At 44.9% G+C, this 25,636-nt stretch overlaps 2 protein-coding genes across 2 annotated transcripts; one reads left to right on the top strand and one right to left on the bottom strand.

Annotated features, from left to right (window-relative positions):
* Positions 1-24: 24 nt before the first annotated feature.
* LOC141735919 (hydroxysteroid dehydrogenase-like protein 2) lies at positions 25-10,570 on the bottom strand. Its single transcript, XM_074569398.1, has 5 exons — positions 10,551-10,570; positions 8,950-9,063; positions 6,019-6,210; positions 5,405-5,533; positions 25-583 (listed from the first exon to the last, which is right to left on the bottom strand). Exons 2-5 carry the CDS (start codon positions 8,975-8,977, stop codon positions 513-515), a joined length of 420 nt encoding a protein of 139 aa, XP_074425499.1. The 5' UTR covers positions 8,978-9,063; positions 10,551-10,570; the 3' UTR covers positions 25-512.
* Positions 10,190-24,416, top strand: HSDL2 (hydroxysteroid dehydrogenase like 2). Its single transcript, XM_074569397.1, has 11 exons — positions 10,190-10,679; positions 15,051-15,214; positions 15,648-15,746; positions 15,872-15,986; positions 18,397-18,500; positions 19,514-19,612; positions 21,633-21,827; positions 22,328-22,399; positions 22,859-23,050; positions 23,536-23,664; positions 24,110-24,416. The coding sequence occupies exons 1-11, from the start codon at positions 10,663-10,665 to the stop codon at positions 24,220-24,222; spliced, it is 1,299 nt and encodes a 432-aa protein (XP_074425498.1). The 5' UTR covers positions 10,190-10,662; the 3' UTR covers positions 24,223-24,416.
* Positions 24,417-25,636: the final 1,220 nt, after the last annotated feature.

Raw genomic sequence — 25,636 nt, 5'->3', positions numbered from 1 at the left:
AAAAGAGAATGACAGCAGCCAAGGTGGTAAACATGAAGACAGGACATTATTTATTTAGGATATATTCAACTGTCACCATCACAGGAGCATTTATTCCTCTGGCAAAGAAAATAACGAAGTGAGCCAGCTGGGCTTGTTTCCTCCCAGCGTTGGGTAAGGTAAATTATTCCCTCCATTTTTGGCCTGTTAAACTTAAAAGTTTGAGAGATCTGAGTTTCAGTGAATACATGTGACCTCAGGCACTCTGCTCTTACAGTAAACTCTGGATCACAAAATTCCCCTGTATCACATTTAATTGTTTAGCAGAAATTGTAAGCTTTTAGCTTATAAAGAAGTAGCTGACAACATGCTTCTGGACAAAATATTTTTAGGGAGTATGAATTATATGTCTAGGAAGAAATCCAGAACACTGCACACGGGCTTTATGCTATTTATTCTCCCCATACTGTATCTCACACATACACCATTAGGGCAAAGATTACAACTGAAGATAATGATGTGGTAGTTATCCCTCAACCTGCTAAAACTTTAACCATTGATGAAAAGGTATGTTCCGAGAGTTGATGGCCGTTCCATGTGGTTCCTATAAATGGGAGAAAGTAAAAACAGGGAAAGAAGATTAAAATTACAGTTCACATTTAAGAAATTTAACAGAAGCCACTTTTTCTTTGTTGCATAGGGACTGATCTTAACCACAGAGCTTGAGCTTAACTGTGCTGTGCAGAAACAGTGCGTGCACTTTCCTGCCTCCTTGGTTTTGAAGTTCTAATGTACGGACCTCCGAGTCCAAACTTACGATCACAACTTAATTTTACTTAATTTTCACAACTTTTAGCACTGAACAGCAAATGCCAGACACGCTAACTGCAGCACATACAAGAGCACGTCTTTTCCCTTCTCCTTCCTAGGCTGTTGTGTTTGTACTGTTATTCTCATGGCCCTCTACCCGCAAATCTCAGTATTATAGTAGGTTCTCATGGAAGCAATTGCTAACAGTCTGAGAATCCCCCCTTTCTTCTTCTTGCGCTTCCTACCTGTTTTGTAAGTTTAGTTTACATTAGGGGAAAAACGAGAGTTAGCGAATAGAAAAGTACGTAATAGTCACGTAAATATCCCATAAGCATTGCCAGCCATGAAGATGCACCGAGTGACCAGCATGCATCACCTGTGACTGATTAAATGTGATCCTGTCAGCAATGGCAGCACCATACACAGGAACAACCAAGAGGGAGCCTGGCTGGGTCCTATTGCCAAGCACTGGGCTGACAGAGGAAAAAGCCTGACAAGAATAGTTATAGTCATCTTCCTCAACCTCAATGCTTGCTGACACTGGAAAAGACGCTCTTCTGGGGGCCCCATTGCTTCACTTCTTGGCTGGCAATTGGGCAGATTCCCCCTTCCTTCTCTTTCTGTTATTTTTCCCCTGTGGTAATTTCAAGTTGACATGTGTATCCTGCTGATAAAACTCTGTGCAGGTAAACCTGTCTCAAAAGGTGCAATGATACTGTCCCCATACAGTTGGCAAGGTCCCCTCCCCTTCCTTCAGCGTCAGCCACTGGTGGGAATGGTGAGAAGCAGAGCTACAGAGGATCAGTGAAAAATACTGATTCTATGTATTACTGCTTGAGTTCGTTATATTTAGTTAGTTATTGCTTAACTTCACTATATAAAGCAATGTCTTATTCTAGGATAGAATGCTGCGCAGAACTAAGATTAAGCAACACTCCAATACAAGGTTTTAATTTTGTCAAAATTTTAAGCATTCTGGCTAATGTTCTTCCAAACCAACTCTCTCCCTGTCAACAAAGCATTACTCTCTCACAGATTATTTTGCTGGGAGAAGTAAGTATGATGAGTCCTGGTGCTCTGTCACCAAGAAGTACACCCTCACTCCTGCTCTGTAGCGGGGACTTGTACCAGAGGCGAGGCAAGGGAGGTGTGAGACTGCAAGGCACAGATAGAGATTTTGCTGTCACCACAAACTTGCTTACCCCATCCTATCCCACTTTTGAACACTACTAGGAGTAGAAAATGGTATTGATGCATGTTACCAAGTCCTTTAGCGAGCCTGCTGCAAGCCTGGCAGCACAAGCGCCTTTTGCGGTGCCCGGGGTCCTGGGGGTGACAGTGTCCCCGGGTCTGTCGCCGCAGGGGCACGGCCGGACCCTCCCGTGTGCGGACTGCTCCCTCTGCCGGCAGCCGGAGCGCTCCCGGGTCGCCTCAAAACGGGGAAAAACACCCAGACGAGGAGCTGAAACTGTACTGAAGAGGGGGGAGAGGGAACATCGGCACAGAGCCCTTGGGCACAGGAGGCACGGGCTTACGTTTCCTTGGCAGCAGGATGAGCCATCGGTCCTCTTCATGGCCGTCAGCAGCGTGCAGATAGTGCCTGTGCTTTGCACGGGTCTTAGAGCTGTTTTCTTCATTTACTAACTGGAGCTGTCACCCAGAGAAACCTGTAGCTTTTTCTCCCATTATTTGCAGTAACAAAACAGTCACAGTTTGACTAATCACTTCATTTTTATGGGCCTCAAAATCTGCGAACTGAGCAACAGGTTTCTGCCCTCATGTAAAAATCCTCTGAAGAATGCAAATACCTGCAGTAATCCCTCCATTCAAGCACCCGTTGTAGGTCTCGTCCTAACAGCGCGCAGCAGACTGGCATGTTTTTCAGCCACGTCTGTTTACAGGGGAAACTCCAGGAATGGCATAATATGAATGTTCATAATGCAAGGATCAAACATCCCTAACACTCAGCATCAGCAGGTCCCACGGTACCCATCCTGTGTCACTGCCACCACCCCACTTACCCTACGGACTTTGAGGGAAGATAGTGGGATACATACCCACATTCTGACGCTGCCTGTGGGACACACTCATCCTGATTCAAGTAGTGTAAATACATTTAACTGAAAAACAGAGGTCCAAGTTTTCTTGCTAATGAATTGCTTGTCCTGTCAGGCGTGAATCCATAACCGCTCACACCGATCAAGGTGCCAGAAGCAGTCAGTATCCCCCAGAGCAGCATGGTGACCTCCCACTCTTCCATCATGCAAGCAACACTACTGACGCACTAGAGAGAGAAGAAATAAGAGTGGCCAGTTGGAGACAGGTTGTGCTGCTCTGGATCCATCTCCAACTAAATCACTTTTCTTCTAAAGATGACACCTCTCTCTAGGATTACACAGGCATCACAGTCCATCACCAAATGGCACAACTACCAACCATTTTGCACAAGAGCAGTATTACTGACTACACAAGAAACGACACCATTAACTATAGATACAGGCAGGGAAGCAAGTAAGCACATTCTGCCTTCAGGTGCCAGGCCACAGTTAATATTGAATTAGAAGCTGCAGACCTTTCCCCTCCACCCCTGCGATCCTGAAAAACAAAACACTTTGGCAGAAATGTTGCACAGAAGGGAGAACTGCAAAGGCATGGGGCTGATGATGAAATAGGTATGAAATTAAACACCCTTGCTCCCGATACCCAAGTTCTTTGATCTACTTTAGTTCTTGTAGTCTTACAGGTCAGCGTTTGGAAACGTACTTTGAAGACGTATGTTCACTTGAAAAACGTTTTCTAGTATCTGTACGTTTCCAAAGACGTTTCATAGTTTAAGGTGGCTCATGAAGGTGGTGAAGAAACCAAATTTATGTGACCATATTTTGCACACAAGCACCTACATTCCAATAGCTTGAGATCATCATCAGCCTCTTTTAATAACATCTGATCGGGATGGTCAGCTCCTATAAGCTTTGTGAAACCCATACAGGTGAGAAAAATGCTGTTTGTGCCCCAGTCAGAGGAAAAGTTAGTGCTGAGTTCAACTCTTACAGTACACTGGGAACATGCTGTGCATCCCCTAATCCTGGGATCAGAACTCACACCTCATTAGACATCAGGTAATTCAAAGACAAGATAACCTTATTAGAAATTAAGTTCTATCAGGTCCACATCTCACACTAACAGAGGACAGTTTGCAATCAGAGGAAAAAGGGAAAATGAAAAAAAATATCCTTGAAACACCAGAATTTTGAGACATCATTTTTCTTTTAATTATTATACTAAGTTACTAAGAAAAAACTGTTCATTGTTGGGCATTACAATCAGACTGAGTTGTGTCTTCTCTAACAATTACAAATTTTATTGATACCTATACTGCATCAAAGAAAAATGAGGACTGGTATTTAAAAACTGGTCTATGAAAAGCCAGTGTTACGCTAGTGTTAAATAATGAACTGTGGCAGCATCTTCTCCAGACACATTGCTAGCACCCTCTCACCTTTAACCCTTATGTTCCTGATATGAAAGCCATGATTGTCTTTAGCTTATCTAAAAAGAAGAAACAATCACCAGAAAAATGAAAAGGAACTGGATACAGGCTATGCATAGGAAACGGTAATATTGCTACACTAAGATCTTCGAGTTCTTTAAAAATTCCTCTTTGGTATATATCTCATATTTTTATCCATGTGATAAAAATGCTAAATCAGACTCTGTGATTAAATCTCATGCTCTTCAAAAATCTCAGTCTAACAAAGTATTTCCATATATCTGTATCTATATATCCCTCCATATATCACAATATTGAAGCACTTTGCTGAAAAGGAGGAGGTTGATTGATGGAAATAGAATTTGCTTTTCTAGTCCATTTTAAAAGTATTTTTTGAGGACTTGATTATAATGATTAACCTAGTTAATGGATAACTTCTTCTTTCATGATTAACCTATTCTTTTGTGGCTCCATGTTGAAGCTTTGCTAAAGAAGATTCAGAACTGTTTTGAATAGTGACAAATGCAGAAATCAGACTTACAAAGCAGTGCAGCAATTTAACATGATGATAGTTGTGACATTGCATCTTGTCCAACAAATACTTCGCCACAAAAAATCTTTTCCGGAGCCAGAAAAAACTCAGTAAGAGGGCCAAATTGCATCAGATGTTATATGCTGTTACTTAATGAAATTACTAGATTATGACTGATTTTAACTAAGACAAGACCATATAACTCAGGACTCTCAGTGAAGAAGGAAAAAAACCAGGTTACTTTCCTACCATATTGTGTCGTAAAAGCAGTGCACATTGAGGAAAGACCGATTAGAGATGTGCAGAACAGAAGTCCAACAGATTGACTGGATTCTTTCTGAAGCTAAGCTCACTGCTAAAAGTTCAATACCCAGTTAATAAAAGCAGCGTAAGCTTTTGTGCTCTTCCTGTTCGCAGAACAGAACAGGTCGCAGAAATCCCAGCAGTTCTGTCCTACCAAAAAGGAGCCACAGAAAGTCAAAAGCTCCCCCAGCCCAGGATCACCAAGCGAGGAGGCTCTATTTGCCTGGCAGCAGGTGGTTTTCTGGGCACCAGCACTGGCGTCCGCCCTGGCACACGCCTTTGTCACTCACCTGTGAACATTTTCACAAAGTCGGCACTCGACATGCTCATAACCACGTCAGCCGTCACAGGAGGCTTTCCGAAACCGGCACTCCCACCCTTGGTTTTCAGGTCAATATACCAAGTGCCTCCTTCCTCACCTGCACGGACAGTGACAAGAGGTGACAAGGCAGCAAAGAGCGCTGGGCCCTCCCTATCCCTCCCCGTCACACGGACGCTGCCGTGTCCATTTGGAGCACTTACACCACGCTACACACGCTGGCGGTGCTCGGACACAGGTTACCCCGTGCCCCACGTTCTGCGTGCAGGCAAAGGCCACCTCCGGCAGACGCCCCGCAGCACCACGTACCGGGGACGCGGGCAGAAGGGCCCAAAGGCAGCCCTTTGCCGGCGGCAGCCCGCGCTTTTCGCCTGGCCCTGTCTCTGGCCACGCTGAGCTGTGCCGTCGGGCCAGCGCTGTGACAAAGCCTGCCCGCACACGGCACCAGTGGCAGCGGCTTCCTGAGAAGGAGCATCCCACAGAACGGAACAAAAGGCGGTCTCTCTCGGGACCAGCTCGAAAAGGCCAGCCTTTCTGTTTGAAAACACCGGGTACACGGGCAGGTTGCACAAGTGATGATCTTACCAGATAACTCAAACTGAAAGACACCCTGGGTAGTTCTCACGTACTCTTCACTCATCGCCCCCTGAATGACTCTGAATGTTTCTGCAACAGGACTCAGCGGCTTGGCTGAAGCAGATTCTGTGCTCGCCTTAGCTCCATCTGCTCCTTCATGCTGGGATAATTTCTTCTCCTCTTTGAATGCCTGGGAAGCACCTACAAGAAATTAATTCTTCCATGAAGGCTTCTAAGCTGTAAATCAATTCACTGCTTTATTTGGCGTTTTACTATACTGCAGTGAACGTGTACATTTAAAGGACAGTTCAAGTTGAACAGCCTCTGAAAGTGTTGTCAAAAGTCTCTTAGGTCACTAGAAAGCCATGGCTATTTTCTGAGTCCCGACTAAATGTGAGTCCCTGGGCGTTGTCAGTCCCAGGGAACTAACACCATCCATCCCTGGCAGAACAGTCCTCCTGAGATTGCTCAAATAATATGTACAAGGGAAGGGGACTCTGTTCAAACTTGGACTCCTCTGCCTCTCTCTTTTCCCTATTTTGTCGCTCCTATGAAACCTGTTCAGCATTCTTAGTTGCTCTCCTACTTGACACATTACAGTTCTGAAAAAGCAAAACCCATGCTTCTGAAAAGAGGTTTCTGCATTTCATCTAAGAGATTGTAGAGATTATAAATCATGCAAGTTTCATCTAGGCAGCAACAGACTGTTTTTTATATAAATTTATCAAGACAGATCACAGGCACTCCTGTAAAATGTACTGTTTGCCATTTAATTTCTTTTTCCAGCCACATTTACCTGTGGCCTTCAGTATGAAAAAGGATTCTTCAAAACAAGGCACTGATTATAAACCATGAAAGTTTTGAAGTCCTGCAGAAGGTAACATTCTTTCTCCAGCTTTTAGTACAGAAGCCCCACAGCCACTTCATAATACCCTCCAAATGAGAAAAGGGGTTTTGCCAAATAGCTTGAGTGGAGTCCAAGTTCTTGGGAGAGAAAAAAACCCAACCAACTTGAAATCCAGAGGGCATTCATTATTACTAGAAACAATTGATTTGTACACACAGTGCTTTCCTACCACATCTTTCTGTCTTCACTGCTACCATCAAAACGAGAAACCTTTTAAAGTTGCAATGAAAAACAATTTAAGACAAAAATCCATGTCATTAGTTGGTAAGTAGTAATATACATGTTGTTCTGGGCAACTGAAAAAAAACCACATTTGAGTTGGGGAATTTCAATCAGTTTAAGTTATTAGCAATTAATATAAATATGTAATTATTCTGTTATTAAGAAATAAAAACAAAAAAACACTTAGCAAACCCCACCTAAGATCCCCTCTGCACGCCTCTCCTCCAACCTCCTTGTTTATTTCTAACAAATTCTTAAAGTTTGAGCCCAATTTGGGAATCACTTCTAGTAGCAGTGTACCCACAAATGTTCTTAGCCTTTGTTGTTAGGTATCCAAATGTTATTTAATATTCTGATCAAGTAGTAGTGTGTTTAAGGTGGTAATTTTAAATATAATTATTCTTCTGCAAAAATTTCTCTTCTTAATATGTTGAAATAACAGCACTGTTCATTAGGGTGCACCTTTGTTAATAATGAACAGATGGAGAAAATTATACCATACCATGGTATATTATGGAAATTATACCAAGCCATGGGACAGGAATACCAGTGATCTATGACCCTTGCATGCTGGGTAATCTTGGATAAGTGGTTCTCTGCTTGCCTCACTTTCCACCTGAAAAATTGGATGTTTCCACATATTTCTATATTCATTTTGAGACATATTCATTAAAAACAGGCTTAAGACTCGATCGATGGTAAAATGCCAAATGCCGCTCAAATATACAGGAGGCTGGAAGCGCAGAAACAAGTTTGTTGGGACTGTCAGCTGGAAGAGGCATGGTGTTTCAGAGCCAGTAGCTGGCCTGAAAGATCCCACTGCCTTGAGGATGCTCGGGGCCCAGCTGACATCACTCACTAGAACCATTCTTGCTACCTCCTTCTTTTCTTGCTACCAACTGCTTTTTCCTCATCACCTTCCTCAATCGAACCCAGCTCAGACACAGGTGAAGGCTGGTGGTGATAAAACAGTTGGCAGAACAGCGCACTAGCAGAGACAGCAGTTTACAGTGGCAGGGGAGCAGCGGCAGCTAGGGAGGTGTTGGTGCAACGCCAAGGCAGTGATTGCATAAATGAAAAGGCTGATGGGCAAGCTACCTGACCCTACAAAGTTAAAGCAGTAGTTTTCAGAAGAGAAGGGCGTACCACCTTCTCCTGTGAGTAGCCGTGGGGGCCAGGGGCTATCCCTGGTCCAAGCTGGATGCTGCACCATGGGAGGGAAGGGCAGTTTGAGGGGTGCCTCCCCCACCGCAGGACCACGGGAACAGACACAAGGGTGCTCAGCCCATAGTGAACCTGTGCTTCCCCACTGCTTGTCACCTGTAGCGAGGGGGGTGAGCAGTGGGACTACTGCGCAGGCACCAGCAGAACTGCAGAAAGCCCATGCGCGAGCCTTCCAGCTTCTGTAGCACCTTGTCAAATGCTCTCTGCTCCTCATGCTAAACAACCTCCAGGGAGGTAAATTGAGCCTCCTGGTGTATAAAAAAGCCCCATCACTCCCTTTCCCCTATTAAACACTGGAGAGAAAGAAACACTGGAGGGGAAGGAGGCTGAAGGTGATGCCGAGGGGCCTCTCCTGCAGAGGCTTCTGTGCATGGCTGAAACCAGCAGCTCTACACAGGCACAGCGGCTCGCTCACACGGAGCGCATGGCAGGCAGCAGGCTTACGAGCCCGGCATGGAGCTGTCACAGTTGGGCCCTGCGTTCCTCCTGACTTGGGCTGTGTGGGTGGAGAGAGGCTGAAGGAGAGTCGTGCCTGAACAAGATCTTCTCAGCACAGCGGTTTTCGTCCACCTCTGCTGGGTGCCAACCTTGGGAAAGCCAGCGGCATGAAGGCATGCCAGTTGGGAAGTGACAGCCCTTGGCCCCTTCGGCTCGGTCCCGCGTCGTCCCTACAGGACTCTGCAGCTCTGTGACAACGGGAACTGCAGGGACAGTGAAACAACAACTGCTGTTAAGTCAGCGCACAAGGACCGGTGCATCTGCTGATGCCTAAATCTGATTTCTGTCTCAGTCAGTAAAACCATCCGTCTCAGTTCTTATGGTGGGTTCAGGCCCACCAGGTGATTTCCCCTTCTGGCATCGGCTCCCTGCGAAACCCAAATCCCATTCAGGATGCTCTGCAGTATCTCAGCGTCAAATCTGAAGGGGAAAAGAAAAGCCAAAGCTGGAAGCTGGTGGAAGATCTGCCAACCGCAGCAAGAGGCAGGCAGCACGGCAAGGGCAGGAGGTCAGCGGCTCCGTCAGGCAGCAGAGGGAGGAGGAGGTGGTGCGGGAAGAGTTATGCGCGGATGTGGTTATGCGCGGATGTGGCGGAGCAGGATTTGGAGGCGAGGGCCGACCTCGCGGTCCCTGTGAAATACGAGAGGGACAAGAGGAGGAGGTGCAGGGGGGGACAGGTACGGTTGGGCGAGCAGAAGGCAGAAGATACTGCCGCAGGCATTTTGATGGACTGGGGAGGCAGAAGATGAGATGGAGGCAAAGCTCCAGCGATTTGAGCGGGACCAGGAACAGAGTTCAGTTTGCAGTGACATTCTGCACATCCAGCAGAGAACAGAAGGATGTTGGCAACCACTCGTCTCCACAGAAGATGACAAGTGGGCGGCTAGGCACATTCCCGGACAACAGGATTGAGCCGCAGCATGGAAAATAAAACCCCGTACTGGGTTGCAGGCAAGTGTCGGTCCTGAACTTTAGTACCCACTTTTTCAAGATAAGGCGGCTTCACATTTAGGAAAAAGGTGTAGTCCAACACCTCAATGCCCGTGGGAGATCTCCAAGGGGAGACACTCGGATTCAATCCTGTCGTTTCCCTGGTGTGCAGTTCGGAGAAAGGCCGCCAGCCATCACTGAGGAAGGCTGGCGGCAAAATCCTCTTTTCATGTCCTGTAGACCCCTACCTAATCTCAGGTTGGCCTGCGTCCCCTCACCCCGCCACCCCCGCGCTCCTCACAGCTGGGGCGGCCTCCTCCCCCGCCGTGCCGCCGGTACGCGGGACTGCCTCCGCCTGCTCTCCACGCTCTGGGAGAGCAGCAGCGCCTGCGCCCGCCCGTAGGTGGTGATGGGAAACACCTTCCCCATGTTCCTCGCTGTGGGATCTGGTACCACCGGCCCCTCACATCGCACAGCAAAGCTTCCCAAAGGTTCCGTCTCTAGGACTCTCCCTTCAGCAGAGCCTACCTCAAACCCAGGCTGAAACGCACCACAGCTGCCGTGTGCTTTCTCCAGCTCTAACACCCAAGGCAGCCGGCGGCGGCCTCCCGCTCCTCTTGCTCCTGCTCCTCTTGCTCCCGCTCCTCCCGGCCCTCCCGCCTCACACGCCCGCGTCCGCGCCTCAGCCCCGCCCGTCCTCGCTCCCTACTCGCCCACGGCCGGGCCGGGCAGCGCGCCTGGCCCCGCCGCTGCCCTTCACCTTCGCCCGCTCGCCCGCTCCGCCCCTCGCCGCCGCGGAGGTTGCGCGAAGCAGGTTGGCCGCCGCTGGGCCCGCTCCCCGCCCCGGGCCGGCCTGCAGCCGCCGCGCCGCCATGCTGCCTAACACGGGGTAAGCCGCCCCAGCCCTCCCGTCCCGCTCCCCTCGGCCCGGGCCGCCGCTCCTCGCTCCTCAGGCGGCGGCGGGCAGAGCCGCGGCGCGCCGGGGTAGCGGGGCGAGGCCGAGGTAAAATCCGCGGCCTCTCAGCCAGCGCAGGCCTCTCGGGGCAGGGGGCGAGGTGGGCTTGGGCCGAGGGCCGTCGTGAGGCCGGGAGGGGTGATTCGCGGGGTACTCAGCCGTCCCCGGCGGGGTGGTGAGGGGGTCTCGGCTCGGCTCCCCCGCCCCGGGGTCGCTGCCGGTGCTCGAGCAGCGTGGGGTGATATCGGGGGGCCGGGCCGGGGGGTTGCTCCCCGGCCCGGGGGCTGCAGGCGAGTCCGGGAGATAAGGGGGCAGGTGAGGGCTGGCAGAGGTCCTGGAAACCTTCCTGAAGATCGTTTGTCCATGTCCTTGAGCCCAGCGTTTTGCAACAGAAATAGTTATTGGAGAGCTTTCAACTCAGTTGGGTAGTGTGTCTGTAATTTTATATATATTCAATTATTTTTCTCTCCTATTCTAAGCCAGTACCTTCTTACCTGGTGATCAGATTTTCTTCCAGTATAGGATCTTAATTCAGAGGTATTTTCTGCCTTTCTTCAGAGCCAATACTGCTAAAAACCGGGAAGATAAGTTGGTATTAATTGTTCCTCTGTGTTATAAACAAGATTATTCATTAAATTCCTAACATATGTGTAAGCAAGCTGTAAAAAGTGGCCCTGATGTGGCCTGCGGGTTTCTGTGTTAGCAGTCATGCCTGGTGGGAAGGGAACCTGTCATCATTTTTTTCGTTTTCTGTCATATTACCTGAATTCAACTGCGATGGAAGCAATAAAGACACAACCTTCACAATACAGGTCCTAAGCAGTTTTAGACAAGCACATGCTTTAAAAACATGTGAACTGTTGAACTGCTGAGTGAATTAAGAAATAAATCCAAAGTAATAAATCCAAAGTAATAAATCCAAAGTCTTGCAAGCTTCTCAGCTTGCTCAGGAGAGTAGAATGCTCTAAATTCTGGGCAGTTCTTTTGGGGACACTGTATGAACATTGTAAGAGGTTGGTGCATCTGGCGTTGTGGATGCTGTGATGCCAACTTGCCGAGGATAAATCAAACTTCTTGAGTGAGATGTGATCAGAAGTAAAATTAGGGAAGAAGCAAGCATGTTTTTTTTTTAAAAAAAAGAAAGGAGTGTAGAGAGATAGTATCAAGTCAGATCAGTGTTTCAGAGGTGATGAAAATGAATTTTTCCTGTTAATAGGGCTTATTTTGGTGAACGCTATTTCTGTAGGGACAGAATTGGGGATTGTGAAGGAAGGGAGCTCCAGAGAGTGCGCGTAGTCAGTGGTGATTTTAAGCCTGGGAATAAAAAGAGGTTTACATAGGCTGGAGATGCAGTTGTGCTGAGAAGAAAGAAGACTTGGGGGTGGTGACCAGTGTAGAAAAGGTTGGAGGTAGAGAGAATGTAACTAGAATGAATAGAATATTTTACCTGACATTTTGAATAGCATAATACTTTGAGCGAAGGAATTGAATCTGCACCTGGACTCTTCCAGTTGGATCATCAGATAATTCAGGTTGGAAGGGACCTTGAGAGGTCTCCAGTCCAGCCTTTTGCTGAAAGCCAGGTCAGTTGGGAGATCAGACAGTGTTGCCCAGGCCTTTGTCCGTTTGGGTCTTGAAAACCTCCAAGACTGGAAGCAGCTCCGTCCCCTGCTCTGTCATCATGGGGGGAACATTCTGAACCTCTCTAGTTTGAACTCTCTTCTTTCAGTTTGAAAGGGCCTGTTGTGTCTCATCCTCCTGCCCAAGCACCACTTGGCTCCATCTCATCAATCACTACGTAGGTATTGGGGGGGGCTGCTGCTAGGTCCCCGCAAAGCTGTTTTCCTGGCTTAACTGGACACAAGTGCTGAGCCTCCAGCCATCTCTGTCTCCTGTCGCGGAACTTGCTTCCATTTGTCAATACATACCTTGTGTTGAGGGACACAAAACTAGTCACAGGATGTAAGTGCGGTTTTACAAGTGCCAAGTAGAGGGGCGTAATCCCTTTCCTCAATCTTCTGGTTGTGGTGCTCTTGCAGCCCAGGATGCTGCTGACCTCTATTGCCGGGCATGCCACTGGCTCATGCTCAGCTTGCTTCTCTGCCAAGTCCCCCAAGGCCTTTTCAGGAGACCACTCCCTGGCCATTCTGTCCCCATTCCTGTCACTGCAGGAACTCTTTCTTCCCAGATGCAGGACTATGCATCCGTCCTTGTTGAATTTCATGTGGCTCCTCTTCATCTAGTCTGCGGGGACCCTCTGGGTAGCAGCTTCGTCCTCAAGCTTGTGAAGTGGTTGTTGTCCACACCCTGGGCATTTTCTCACCTCCTTCAGGTCATTGATAAAGATGTTAAACAGGACTGGTCCAGGAGTAGAGTCTGGACCCCACTTGTTACCCGTTTCTGGGCAGAGTATGACTTATTAACCACCACCCTCTGAGCCTGACCAACCAACTAGTTTTTTACCCGTCACGTTGTGTACCCATCCAGACCATAATACCTCAAATTGCCTGCAAAAATATTGTGAGAGATGGCGTTGAAAGCCTTGCTTTCACCCACCCCAGTGTGCAAAGGGCCTGCCTTTACTACCAGTACAGCAGCAGAAGCCCCTCTGCCCTTGACGTCCTTCACAAGCTTCAGCTGCAGGTGACCTTTGGTTTTCCTGACACCATCGCAACGCGCCTGGGTGATACTTCTGGTTCCTCCTTTGTGGCCTGTCTGTGCTCCCACTCCCTGTGTGACACCTTTGTACATGGGAGCTGAGTCATGAGGTCCCTGTGTAACCATGCTGATCCGATGGTACATCTACTTGCCTTCCTGGGTGGACCGCTCTTGCTCCTGGAGTGGCTTAAAGCCCTGCCAGCATTCCTCAGCTTCTCCCTCTTGCTGGACCCCATTTGCCTCTTCCCTGACTAAGGTGGAGTCTGCTGACCTTCTATCAATTGGCTGAAGGTAAACACCAGATTCTGGCCTTATTTGACTAAGTTTTATGGTCTGACTGTGCATTGCAGAGGTGAACTTTCCTCACTGTGCATGTGACTTGATTCAGAGCGGCCGTTTTTTGTGTTTTGCTTTTTGCTGTGCTGTTCTGAGATTTTTCTTCCTGTGTGTCTGTAGGCTCCAATTTTGCAGAGGAAATCTGTTTGAAGTGGCACCTGCAGGGCTTCATCAACTTTTTGGCACCCCGGAGATGCCTAACTGTGCCACTGCAGGGGAAGATCCCCCCCCTCCCTGCCCCATCCCAGCTTTCTGCCTTCTGAAGGCAAACGCTTACTCTCCTAGAGGGTGTTTTCAAGAGGGACGCTCTCAGATTGGAGGGAAAAAACAGACCTGGAGAAACAGTAGCAAGTCAAGCCTGGCCCAGAGTGAAAGGAAAACTAAAGCAAGCTTGGAGACTGGTGTGTGTAACATTTGTGATAGGAGTGAAAAGTTCAGTGGCTGTAGCACATAATTTATATGCATTCTGTAGCTGGGGTTGGAAACTTGGACCTCTTGGTTTTTTCCACTGAGTGACAGAAAGCAACACAAGCTTTATGCAGAACACTGAAATGCACCTTCCTCCATATGAAAACCTGTGGTCTAAGAGGCTTTATTGTTGAATATGCTTTAAACTTTAATTGATCTTTTGCATTTCAGAAATTCAGTGACATTGTTTATGTAAGCCAGAAATCTTTCTGACTCTAAAACTTGTTAGTTTCTGCAGAGCAAGTTTTGATTAGACCCATTTTTGGGGGGGACCCATTGGATTAAATGTAGTTACTGGGAAACTGTGGTGTTTAGTGTAAAACCTTTAAGAGGAATAATTGCCATTTCTGAAAATCAATTTTTTGCATGTGGCACCCTGCATTAGCATTGTGGTTCTGGACTTGAACTTTATATCAAGTTGACACAGCAGTTTTTTGTGTTTAGAGGGCTCTGACTAGTAAATTACAGAGAGCTGCGTAGGTGTGTTGTCTCATTAGACACTGGCATTAATTTTAATAACTCTTCCATTGTTGGAGAACATAGCAGCTCTGTCATAAACAGTGTGTTGGATCATTTTACAAACAGGGTGACCTGTGTAACCTTGGTTTATAGCGCTTGCAGACTTGGAGAGCGTCTTAGCTTCAGTGGTACTGCACTTTGCTGTAGCTGTAGCCATTTCTTTTGTATTTAGGAGCTGCTTTCTTAGTAAAATGACAAAAGCATTTGTCTGGCTGGAAGCCTGTGCTAGTTACTTTTGCCCTTACAGAGTGTTAAAGTCAATGATTTACAGATTTTGCTTTGTTCTCCCTCTTCTTTACCCTGTGCTTCCCCTTTCACCTTTAGGAAACTAGCAGGATGCACTCTCTTCATCACGGGCGCAAGCCGGGGCATTGGCAAAGCCATTGCTTTGAAAGCTGCCAAGGATGGTGCAAACATTGTGATAGCTGCCAAGACAGCTGAGCCCCATCCTACTCTCCCAGGGACTATCTACACTGCTGCAGCAGAGAGTAAGTTGTAATAAATGAGGGTGGGCTTCGGGTGCTGGGCTAGGTGTATGCCCTGGCTTAATTGTCATAACCAAGTGGAAAACCACATAGACTCTCTTAGCTCCAATTTACCTTTCATAAAATAAGCTTAGGGCTTCTCTTGCCTCCCAGGAATGCTGGGAGGTATCAAAATATTGCTGTAACGAAGATGTATGTGACAGATGTGAAAATGCTGTGTTAATTGAGGTGTATGTGTGTACCACCACATTCTTAGTGTTAAGATTGGTTTTGGCTTCTCTGTTCTTATGCAACATGTAAAAAGGTCGCAATTTGAGAGTGTGATTTTTCAATACCGCCTTGAAGCACGTCATTGAGTGAGAGATTCTCAGTACGTTCATGCTACTTGTTCCATCTGCGAGCAAGTTTTCAAGTGTTTAATTTTTTAATTGTACAGTTGAAGCGGCTGGAGGAAAGGCTTTGCCATGCATCGTTAATGTGAGGGAAGAACAGCAAATTATTAATGCTGTGGAGAAAGCTGTGAAGACTTTTGGAGGTATGCTAAGGTGTGGGAGAGATGTTAACAGGCAGATTGTTCAGAAAAAAAAGAAAAGAACAGCCTGCCCTACTCGTGCCATTTGTCGTTAAATGCTAATGTGAAATGGCTTATTTTAAAACCAGGGATTGATATTTTGGTGAACAATGCAAGCGCCATCTCTTTGACCGGCACTTTGGAAACGGAAACGAAGAAAGTCAATCTTATGATGGATGTCAATGTACGAGGAACCTACCTTACGTAAGTGCTGAGAAAGGGAAGCTAAGTAGTTGTAACAAAATATATGATGTTATCTTAGTTTTTCTGAGAAATTGTGTAGCTGTCTTGCTGCCCTCAAGTTGGAGTGCAAGTATTCTATGTGTGCTCACAGGAAATTGCGTGGTTATTGGCCAACTGATACGAAATTAATATTTGCAAGAATTAATTGCAAATTGGAGTAAACAGGAACCTTATTATGTAGTCATTAAGTGTTCACAAGCCCCTCCATGCAAGTAGGAAGCAGAAGCTAGTTTATTTCTAATGGAGCTCTCTCTTGGCTTTGCTAAATGTTGTTTGCTCTTTCATTCAAGCAAAATGACTAACTCTTTGCATACACCAAGTGCAACATCTTGTTTGCCAGCTTCCTTCTCATAAGCCTCTTCCTCATCTTTAGAGACATATAACTTACCATAGTTAAAAAAGAAATGTTAAAGATACAATGTAACAACAAGCGTTATTCACCTGTTTTCAGCTTAGCAATTCTATCATTTATATAAATTACCATACCAAGATTTGATTTCACGATTCCTGTGATCCTTATTTTGCTCACTTTTTGGAAACGAATTCAGTAGGTGGGATCATCTTTAGATTTACAGGATGTCATTTAAAGTTGCCCTGCATTAAAATGGAAACTTTGATTTTTTGATGGGATTGTGTTTAGAAAAACTGAAAAAACCCTTAGGTTGATGCAGATTCTCTAAATTCAGTTGTTGCTTGATGTGATCAGCAGCTTTTGTATCAGAGTTTTATCTAGAATAGTGTCTGTCATTCTCCTTTGTGCAGATGAATCTGATTATCAGATATTATGATTATATTCCTTAATATTTTTTTGCTAAGAATCAGTGAAGGGATTTGCCATTAGAATAGTGTAAAAACACACATGAATAGCAGCTTTCTGAATTAGAGAGACACGTGCACAGCATGTAGATAGCATGGAGAGAGAAGGAGGGTGGAAGAAAGAAAGACTTCGCTTGCAGAGTGGGATTTCTGTGCTTCTACCCTGCAGTGTCTGCTTTTGAAAGGCTCTAAGTGTCAGTGGTTCTACCCTCAGAAAGGAAAATTGGTTTTAGGGTTTGGCATTCCACAAAACGCTCTGTGGATGTCTATTGCTAAATCTCTGAGTGGGTTCCACTGTATTGCCAGTGTCAAGATTGGTTTCCCCCTCACCACCTAACACCAGCGATCACTTCCTTGATGATACTTCTAGGTATTCCAAATTGATGGAGAATCTTTCCTTTTGGTGCTACTCTGCCTTAAAAAGATGAAAAAGCAAATTCTGTGTTGCTGCGAATTAAGAGTATATGAAAGATTAATGCCTCTCAATGGAGGTTACAGGTGATCTTAGTTGTTGCTTTTAAAGCTGTAAGTTGGGAAGACCTAGACAAGCATTTCAGCCTTTTCTTCCCCTTGCTTTCTACGTGGCTGCTGTTGTAATTTGTAGAGATCTGTTTTCAATTTAATGTTAAGAAAGTTATAATACCTAAAAAAGAAAAAGATATGGATTTTTCATCAGTGTGGAGGAGGTAGGGAGGATATCGCATCTTATGGAGTATACCTGTTGACATATTCTTGGTTCCTGTGCATTAAGAAGTAGAGACATCCGTTAGTGAACCTTGCATGCTGCCGCTGAAGAGAGTTGAGACCCCAGGACATGTAAGCAAGTGGTAAATCATTTACTTTATTACTTTAATGATTTTGCCGTTGAAGGTGTCCTTTCTGTGACTGACAGTATCGGTAGGTGCTATTGAAATGTGTGAACTGTAGGTCAGTAGTGTAGTTCACTTTGGTGCTGTTCTCCCTGTGAAGCTTGATTTAAAATTCTCCAGCAGAATGCAAACATGCACCCAAGTGCTAGAACTGAAGTCGAATGACAGTTTCTGTAAAGTAAAAGTTATGATTTACAGATATGTGTAAATTCTAAGTTGAATGAAATAGTAACGTTTTCAGTTTTGCTTGGAATATCTGTAATAGCCTTTCACTATATAGTATTATTTCTGTAACGTGTTTTTAAAGAGGAAATAGGCATGGGATCAGAAGAGAATGTGACTAAATTATGCTCTGCCCTATTATGCTCTATTATGTAGTGTTTTGTTGCCCTTACCAGAACTATTAGAAGGAGATTATGGCTTCTGAGCATCTGGAAAATCAGCTTTAGTAGATGCTGCTGCACTGTTTGGAGGATGTGGTCCAGTTAACAGGAATGAATACTAGGCCTGAGATAAGTGAGCTTGTTCTTTATTTCAGTTAAATAATTGATACAAGGGCAGGGTCTCAGCTGAGTGTTGAACTTTCATGAAGATGAAAATACTGGTCTGCTACTATGGTTTTTACTGTAATTTACAGGTGTAACGTGAAATAAGAGGTAACTGATTTGTCTGAATCTGTCTTTCAGGTCTAAAACATGCCTTCCCCACTTGAGGAAAAGCAGGAACCCCCATATCCTGAACCTCAGCCCACCTATGAATATGAATCCTATGTGGTTCAAAAATCATTGTGGTGAGTAGCATTCAGTGCCTTTGTTGTCATTTTTTGAGAACCACGTAAATACCTGGCAAAATGTGTAGGAGTGCCAGCCCAGAATGCCAGATCTTTTGTCTTTAGTACTATGTACAGAGTGGCATTAATGGTTCCCCAGAGTGTTTCGTACCTCACCTAAACAAAATTGTTTTGTGGGAAAGTATAGTGCAGGTTTCATGGCCTGATACTTCCCTTATGTTTTCAAGAATGTGTTCAAGGTAAGGGTCTGTGCTTTTTCATGGGAATTCTTAAGACTACAAAATATTATCTGTTCCAAATAGATTTTGAAACCCCAAATCTATTTTCTTACCAGTCCACATTCACATTTGATTTAATAGAGATAAAGCTCGATGTTGTCTTTTAAAATTAAAATTAATTTTGAAGTGGGAAAGCCACCCCATTTTGTCTTGAGGTTAATGTTGCTCATTTTAAAACTCTAAAAAACCGCCAAACTTCCGATATTGGACACTTGTCATGTTAAAGTCCTCCAGCAAGCCCCAGTTCTTTCCCCAAAAAAGTTTGCCTCTCAAAGCAGATTACAAGGATTCCAGGATTTAGAATTTTTTTTTTTTAAATTTTGTTTATTTTTTCCCCCTTTTTGTTTTCTATAGAATACTAGTTTGGTCATTAGCAGCTAGTATGCTTAGGCCTCTTAAAAAAAATAAAAATACTCTTGTCAGTGTGCTGTGTATAAAAAGCGTAACAAAACCCACCATACAGGTAGTCTTCAGTCATTGTTTTTGTCAAAGCATGCGTAGCTCTCATTTTATTTGTGGTGAAAAGATGGCAAACTACAGTTTGTATCTGCTGGGGGTGGTGGGGAGAAGGGAAAGCTCTAGACTCTAGGGAGATACTAGTTTGTCCCCAAAAGCTTAATTTTCCTTATGAAAAATCATTTGGTTTTTCTTACCTTCATAATTAAAGTTCTGTTGATAGAGTGTAAATTTTTATCTTACTAAAAACAGGGGTTTTTTTTATACTTCTTGTCTTAGCTTATACTATTTCTAAATATGGGATGTCCATGTGTGTCTTGGGAATGGCAGAAGAATTTAGGGGAGAAGTTGCTGTCAACGCTTTATGGCCTAAAACAGGTGATTATTTATTTATTTATTTTAAATGGTACTAAATGAATGACTTGCCGTATTTTGTCTTCTACAGCTTGTTTTATTTTACTGTGAATATACATCAGACTTCTGGAATTGATTCAGGAGACTGAGCAGTTCTTTGCATATTCTTTGTTCATCCTGCATGGGTGCTGGTTTTCATTCCTAGTTCTAACTAGAACATTGTCACTTGGATCCAAATTCATCTTCAGCTAGACTGAAACCCATTCAGCCCTTTCAGTTGGCTGAAGCAGTTGTGTAGTGTTTGGGTTGTCTGTGCTCTTTCTCATGCACCCTGAGTTTTGGTTTGGACAGAATCACAAAAGTGTTAGCATGCTTTCAGTAGTAGGTGTTAAAGGTCTGTATAGGTTGTACGATTTAGAATTCCTTGGTAGTAAAATTGTCAGAGTGTAGATGGAACTGACAAGATATATACCTCTGTAAATGCAGAAATAATAAAAAAAATTCTTCAGTACAAAAGAAGTTCTTTTGAGAGGTTTATCTTCCAAAACTGAGAAAGTTAACTACTTTAATGTGGTCACCAGAGACATAGAGTTACAGACTTCCACCGTATCTAAAATACAGTTGCAAAGGTCTTAATTAGAAAATCCACTGTAATCTCATACAAATGTGATTAGCCTCAGTGCTAGTATGGATGCCAATATCAGTTGATTAATCCAACCCTTCAAACATGTGAAAATATGCTAGAAATATATATATATCTCCTATCCTTGAAAATAAGAAAAAGACCTAGGGAGACCTACGTGTATGTACAGTATATCTGTTCACCACTTTTTATTTAGGTGTGTGTTTATAGCAGTTCAGTTGATTTGAAAAAAAGGAGCTGAGGTTGGCCAAAGGTAAATGAAAGCTAGGGGCTAATCTTCACTGCAGAATAGTAAAATAAAGGAGTCAACAAGGACATATACCCACTCTTGCAGTTTCCTAGAAAACACTTTGAGAGGAACTCCCTGGCCAGCAGTGAAGACTGCTGTCCTGTTTCCCAGTTACTGTTTTGGAAGGTGAATGATGCAGCTCGGATAAGAGTGTCCTGCACAGTGCCTGTTCTTTGGTTTTTAAGGGATGTTGGGATCATTTCTGTACCAAAGCTGCTTTTGCTTTGTGTGGAATGGAAACACTGAAAGGAGGACAAAAGTGATTTAAAATCATGTTTATCCTTCCACTTCCAGGATCTGCCAGTGCCAGGTGTAGGAGAGGATTTGCAAACCTGTCCCAAAACTTAGGGGCAGAGTATTGAGTCTTAAATAGCAGATGGGAAAATGTCATGAAGCAGAACTGTATGAGGGGAAAACAGTAACGTGGCAAATGCCAAAAGCTACAACCAAACAGCCTCTCTGTGGAACAGGATGAAAGAAACCGTAATGGATACATCAGCCTGGAAGAGCAAATTAGACTGGAACATGCCACAGTGTTAGTAGCAATCTTGGTGGAAGCATAAAGATGACTAATGGAGTGGTGCAGAAGTTAGTAGAATTGGTTAATTAAAAAAAAAACAAAACAGAAGCTCAGGAGATCTGGATTTTATTGGGTGTAACACAGCCTTTCAGTGAAATATTTAACATGGTTTTTGAGTTTTTGCTATTTGGTTTGTCTTATGAGACACTTTGGTGTCTCATGGGAGTTATTACAGGGCTAAAATTAAGCATCAAGACTTTCAGTGTGATAATCGCCAAAGGAAATACCTCTTAATGACTGATATATCATACATTTATTTTGAGAGGAAATCCATGGGGTGGGGCACTAATAGAGGGATAGAGGGATATAAAGAGCCATTATTCCACTTTTTGGGTCCTTTAATAGTTTTCTGGTTTTTACTGGTGCTTTAGTGGTAGAGAATTATATGTTGGTTGATAGTATTTCATAGCTTGGTCTTCCTGCAGTTTCCTTTTGTGTGAAAGGAAAGCAAAGTTTGTGTTCTTGACAGAGAAATTGGAATTTCTTGTTGTCAGTCTTAAAGCTTTGTTTTCTTACCCTCCAAACTTTCTAGCCATACATACAGCTGCTATGGATATGCTGGGAGGATCTGGAATAGAAAAACAGTGCAGGAAAACGGACATTCTTGCAGATGCTGCATATTGCATTTTAACAAAGCCAAAAAGTTTCACTGGAAATTTCATTATTGATGAAGTTCTGCTGAGAGAAGAAGGAGTTAAGGATTTTGATGTCTACGCAATTGCACCAGGTAAAACAGATCTTTAAGATGAGGAGTGATTTCAGGAAGGAGGAAAGGCCTTATGGAGAACATTAATATAGTTCTGTTTCTAGGGGCTCTTTAATTATCCTGTAAAAAGTTGCTTTGCCTTAGCTTTCAGAATATGCCTTCCTGGAAGGCACATACGACAAGTCCACTGAGACTGTAGGCATCAAGTGCCTATTAAATTAAAAAAAAAAAAAAGAAAAAAAAAAAAGAAAATGTACCTGCACTGTAGATGCATACATTACTGTTTAGTAGCTAGTGAGGTAGATTTTTTTTTTTCAAGTGTTTTTCGTTGCAACTTTGAGAGGACTCTAGATCAGATTTTAAATGAACCAAACTCTGAACATGTTATTTCATGCTATGTCTTTCCTTCAAATTGTAGTTTATTTATTTACAAACTTGGCTGTAGTTTCATATGAAATGGATCTCTGTGTGTGCTGTCCAACTTTACTTGGACTTACTGTTACATTTTTCCTCCTTTTTAGGTCACCCCCTGATGCCTGACTTCTTCTTGGATGTTGAAGCTGATACGACAGCCATGGAACAAGAAAGATATGGTAAGGAAAGCACTGTGTATAAAAGCCAATCATTTCTGACAGTAATGAATGCCCTCTCTATTTCAAGTTGTTTTTTCTTTTCTTCTTTTCTCCGGAGAGCTTGGACTCAGGTCAAGCTATTTGCCAGGAGTGTATGGATTGCATTGGAAAACAATGTGCTGTGTAAGCCTTTGTAATGAACTGTGAACCGTCAGAATTTTGCTGTGGTTTTATTTTCACTTTTCTTTTGACATATTAGGAAATGAAATACATTGCAGAATTACCATTAGTGCTCTACGCCTGTTCAGAACTCCACGGGCAAAACCCATGCTTTATCAAGATTAATACTGAAATGGGAAAATACTCATTTTCCCTACCTTGAAGCTTAAATCTTTTCAAAAGGAGTTCTCTACACATGTTTCTACATGCAGTTTTAAAGTGTTTTGCAGGTGAAAGAAAAAGATAATATCTTTCATGTAGGTGCTTCCCAGGCATTCAAAGAGGAGAAGAAATTATCCCAGCATGAAGGAGCAGATGGAGCTAAGGCGAGCACAGAATCTGCTTCAGCCAAGCCGCTGAGTCCTGTTGCAGAAACATTCAGAGTCATTCAGGGGGCGATGAGTGAAGAGTACGTGAGAACTACCCAGGGTGTCTTTCAGTTTGAGTTATCTGGTAAGATCATCACTTGTGCAACCTGCCCGTGTACCCGGTGTTTTCAAACAGAAAGGCTGGCCTTTTCGAGCTGGTCCCGAGAGAGACCGCCTTTTGTTCCGTTCTGTGGGATGCTCCTTCTCAGGAAGCCGCTGCCACTGGTGCCGTGTGCGGGCAGGCTTTGTCACAGCGCTGGCCCGACGGCACAGCTCAGCGTGGCCAGAGACAGGGCCAGGCGAAAAGCGCGGGCTGCCGCCGGCAAAGGGCTGCCTTTGGGCCCTTCTGCCCGCGTCCCCGGTACGTGGTGCTGCGGGGCGTCTGCCGGAGGTGGCCTTTGCCTGCACGCAGAACGTGGGGCACGGGGTAACCTGTGTCCGAGCACCGCCAGCGTGTGTAGCGTGGTGTAAGTGCTCCAAATGGACACGGCAGCGTCCGCGTGACGGGGAGGGATAGGGAGGGCCCAGCGCTCTTTGCTGCCTTGTCACCTCTTGTCACTGTCCGTGCAGGTGAGGAAGGAGGCACTTGGTATATTGACCTGAAAACCAAGGGTGGGAGTGCCGGTTTCGGAAAGCCTCCTGTGACGGCTGACGTGGTTATGAGCATGTCGAGTGCCGACTTTGTGAAAATGTTCACAGGTGAGTGACAAAGGCGTGTGCCAGGGCGGACGCCAGTGCTGGTGCCCAGAAAACCACCTGCTGCCAGGCAAATAGAGCCTCCTCGCTTGGTGATCCTGGGCTGGGGGAGCTTTTGACTTTCTGTGGCTCCTTTTTGGTAGGACAGAACTGCTGGGATTTCTGCGACCTGTTCTGTTCTGCGAACAGGAAGAGCACAAAAGCTTACGCTGCTTTTATTAACTGGGTATTGAACTTTTAGCAGTGAGCTTAGCTTCAGAAAGAATCCAGTCAATCTGTTGGACTTCTGTTCTGCACATCTCTAATCGGTCTTTCCTCAATGTGCACTGCTTTTACAGCAGAACTTGGTAGCAATGTAGCTGCTAGGTCTTGCTGTAGTGGCATTATGTTTTCCTGTGCACAGGCTGGTTCCAGTTCATTTTCTAATGGTTCTGTTTCTTCTTTTTAGGTAAACTAAAGCCAACCCTGGCCTTCATGTCAGGAAAATTAAGGATTAAAGGTAACATGACACTAGCAATAAAGCTCGAGAAGATGCTGACACAGCTTAACTCTAAACTGTGAGGGGAAACCCTAACTAGCAGAACAGTGGCCTTTCAAACATAACTGCAATGCTGTTTTAAAGTGGCAATCCTCATTTTTTTCTGATGCAATATAATAAGTATGGATAAAATGTGAGATTTTTAGAGAAGAAATAACTCCATCAGCTTTAGACAAGAAGGTGTTTGTTTGTGATTAAACTAATTCCTTCTCAAGAATATGCGTATTAGATCGTGGGTGTTTTCTTCTCCTCCTCTGGATCAATGCAGGACACCTGAAGTGAGTGTTTTCCCACGTAGCTGCTCACACACATGTACCATAAAAAAGGCAGGGGGAGCAAATGTCACCCTGCAGATCTGTTTCTGTGGTAGAAGTGCCATATAGAGATTCCTGAGCTGGCTTAGAAGTGAAAACGATACAGTTTAGCAGGGTCCTAATTACCACTGGTAAACTAACATCTCATTAATTTTTATTTTTGATTTCCTGAGTTTATTACCTACACTAGTTCTCATCCCTCTATATTGCACTGACTTAGGCTGCACAGACATACTGAGTGATGTGCAAGTTTTTGTGTGAAGGTACACACATGCACGCACCCAGAAATAGCACATGCACACAGACAAGGTGCTGCCTTCCACAGTCCCTTCATGTAGCATTGAGAGGATTAACCTTCATCAGTGCAGCCAGCCGCTTCCCCTTCCTTGCCTTTGGCTGGTAAAGATTGAACCTCGCTAGTGAAAGCACACATGCCCCCACTCCGTAAGTGGACAAGTGACATGTGGTCTGCAAGTTGGTGTGACAGCATCCACAACACCAGATGCACCAACCTCTTAAAATGTTCATACGGTGTCCCCAAAAGAACTGCCCAGAATTTCGAGCATTTTACTCTCCTGAGCAAGCTGAGAAGCTTGCAAGACTTTGGATTTATTTCTTAATTCACTCAGCCCAATAGTTTACAAGTTTAGACAAGCATGTGCTTGTCTAAAACTCTTATGACTTGTATTGTCAAGGTTGCATCTTTATTGCTTCCATCGCAGTTGAATTCAGGTAATGAGACAGAAAATATCAAATTCACCTCTGTGCCCTGGAGTTTACGGGATCTTGGAAAAAAAGGAAGATAGGTTCCCTTCTCACCAGGCACGAGGGGCTGGGGGTGCAGAGGGAGGGAGAGGGTGGCGTACCCCACATTGGGCAGCGCAGGCAAGGGCTGCCCCAGCCGGGGGGGAGCACTGCTGCGCTGTGACAGTTCCCAGTCCGGCACCTCCACTAAGCTGTGCTGGCGAGCAAGCTGTGCTCCACCAAGCGTGGTACCAGCACAGCTGCTGTGGCTCCCCGCGATGTCTGTCTGTGTGCCCGCTGTGCGGTCCTGACTGCCTGCCCCTGCTGCCAGGGGTGCTGCTCAAGGGTTTCAGTCTCTACCAGGCAGTGTCTGCTTCCC

This window comes from Larus michahellis, chromosome Z (assembly GCF_964199755.1).
Source record: "Larus michahellis chromosome Z, bLarMic1.1, whole genome shotgun sequence".
NCBI classification, from domain to species: domain Eukaryota; kingdom Metazoa; phylum Chordata; class Aves; order Charadriiformes; family Laridae; genus Larus; species Larus michahellis.
The sequence above is the reverse complement of the archived record's forward strand: the minus strand, read 5'-3'. Positions and strand labels throughout refer to the sequence as shown.

Excerpts from the sequence above, each read along its gene's own strand:
- LOC141735919 (XM_074569398.1), bottom strand. The coding sequence starts at position 8,977 with ATGCCTTCATGCCGCTGGCTTTCCCAAG. Across the intron at positions 6,211-8,949 it reads ATGCCGCTGGCTTTCCCAAG|GTGCTTCCCAGGCATTCAAA; the intron begins GTTGGCACCCAG and ends AATTTCTTGTAG. Across the intron at positions 584-5,404 it reads CTTTGTGAAAATGTTCACAG|GAACCACATGGAACGGCCAT; the intron begins GTGAGTGACAAA and ends TCCCATTTATAG.
- HSDL2 (XM_074569397.1), top strand. Across the intron at positions 15,987-18,396 it reads GTACGAGGAACCTACCTTAC|GTCTAAAACATGCCTTCCCC; the intron begins GTAAGTGCTGAG and ends TCTGTCTTTCAG. Across the intron at positions 19,613-21,632 it reads CGCTTTATGGCCTAAAACAG|CCATACATACAGCTGCTATG; the intron begins GTGATTATTTAT and ends CAAACTTTCTAG.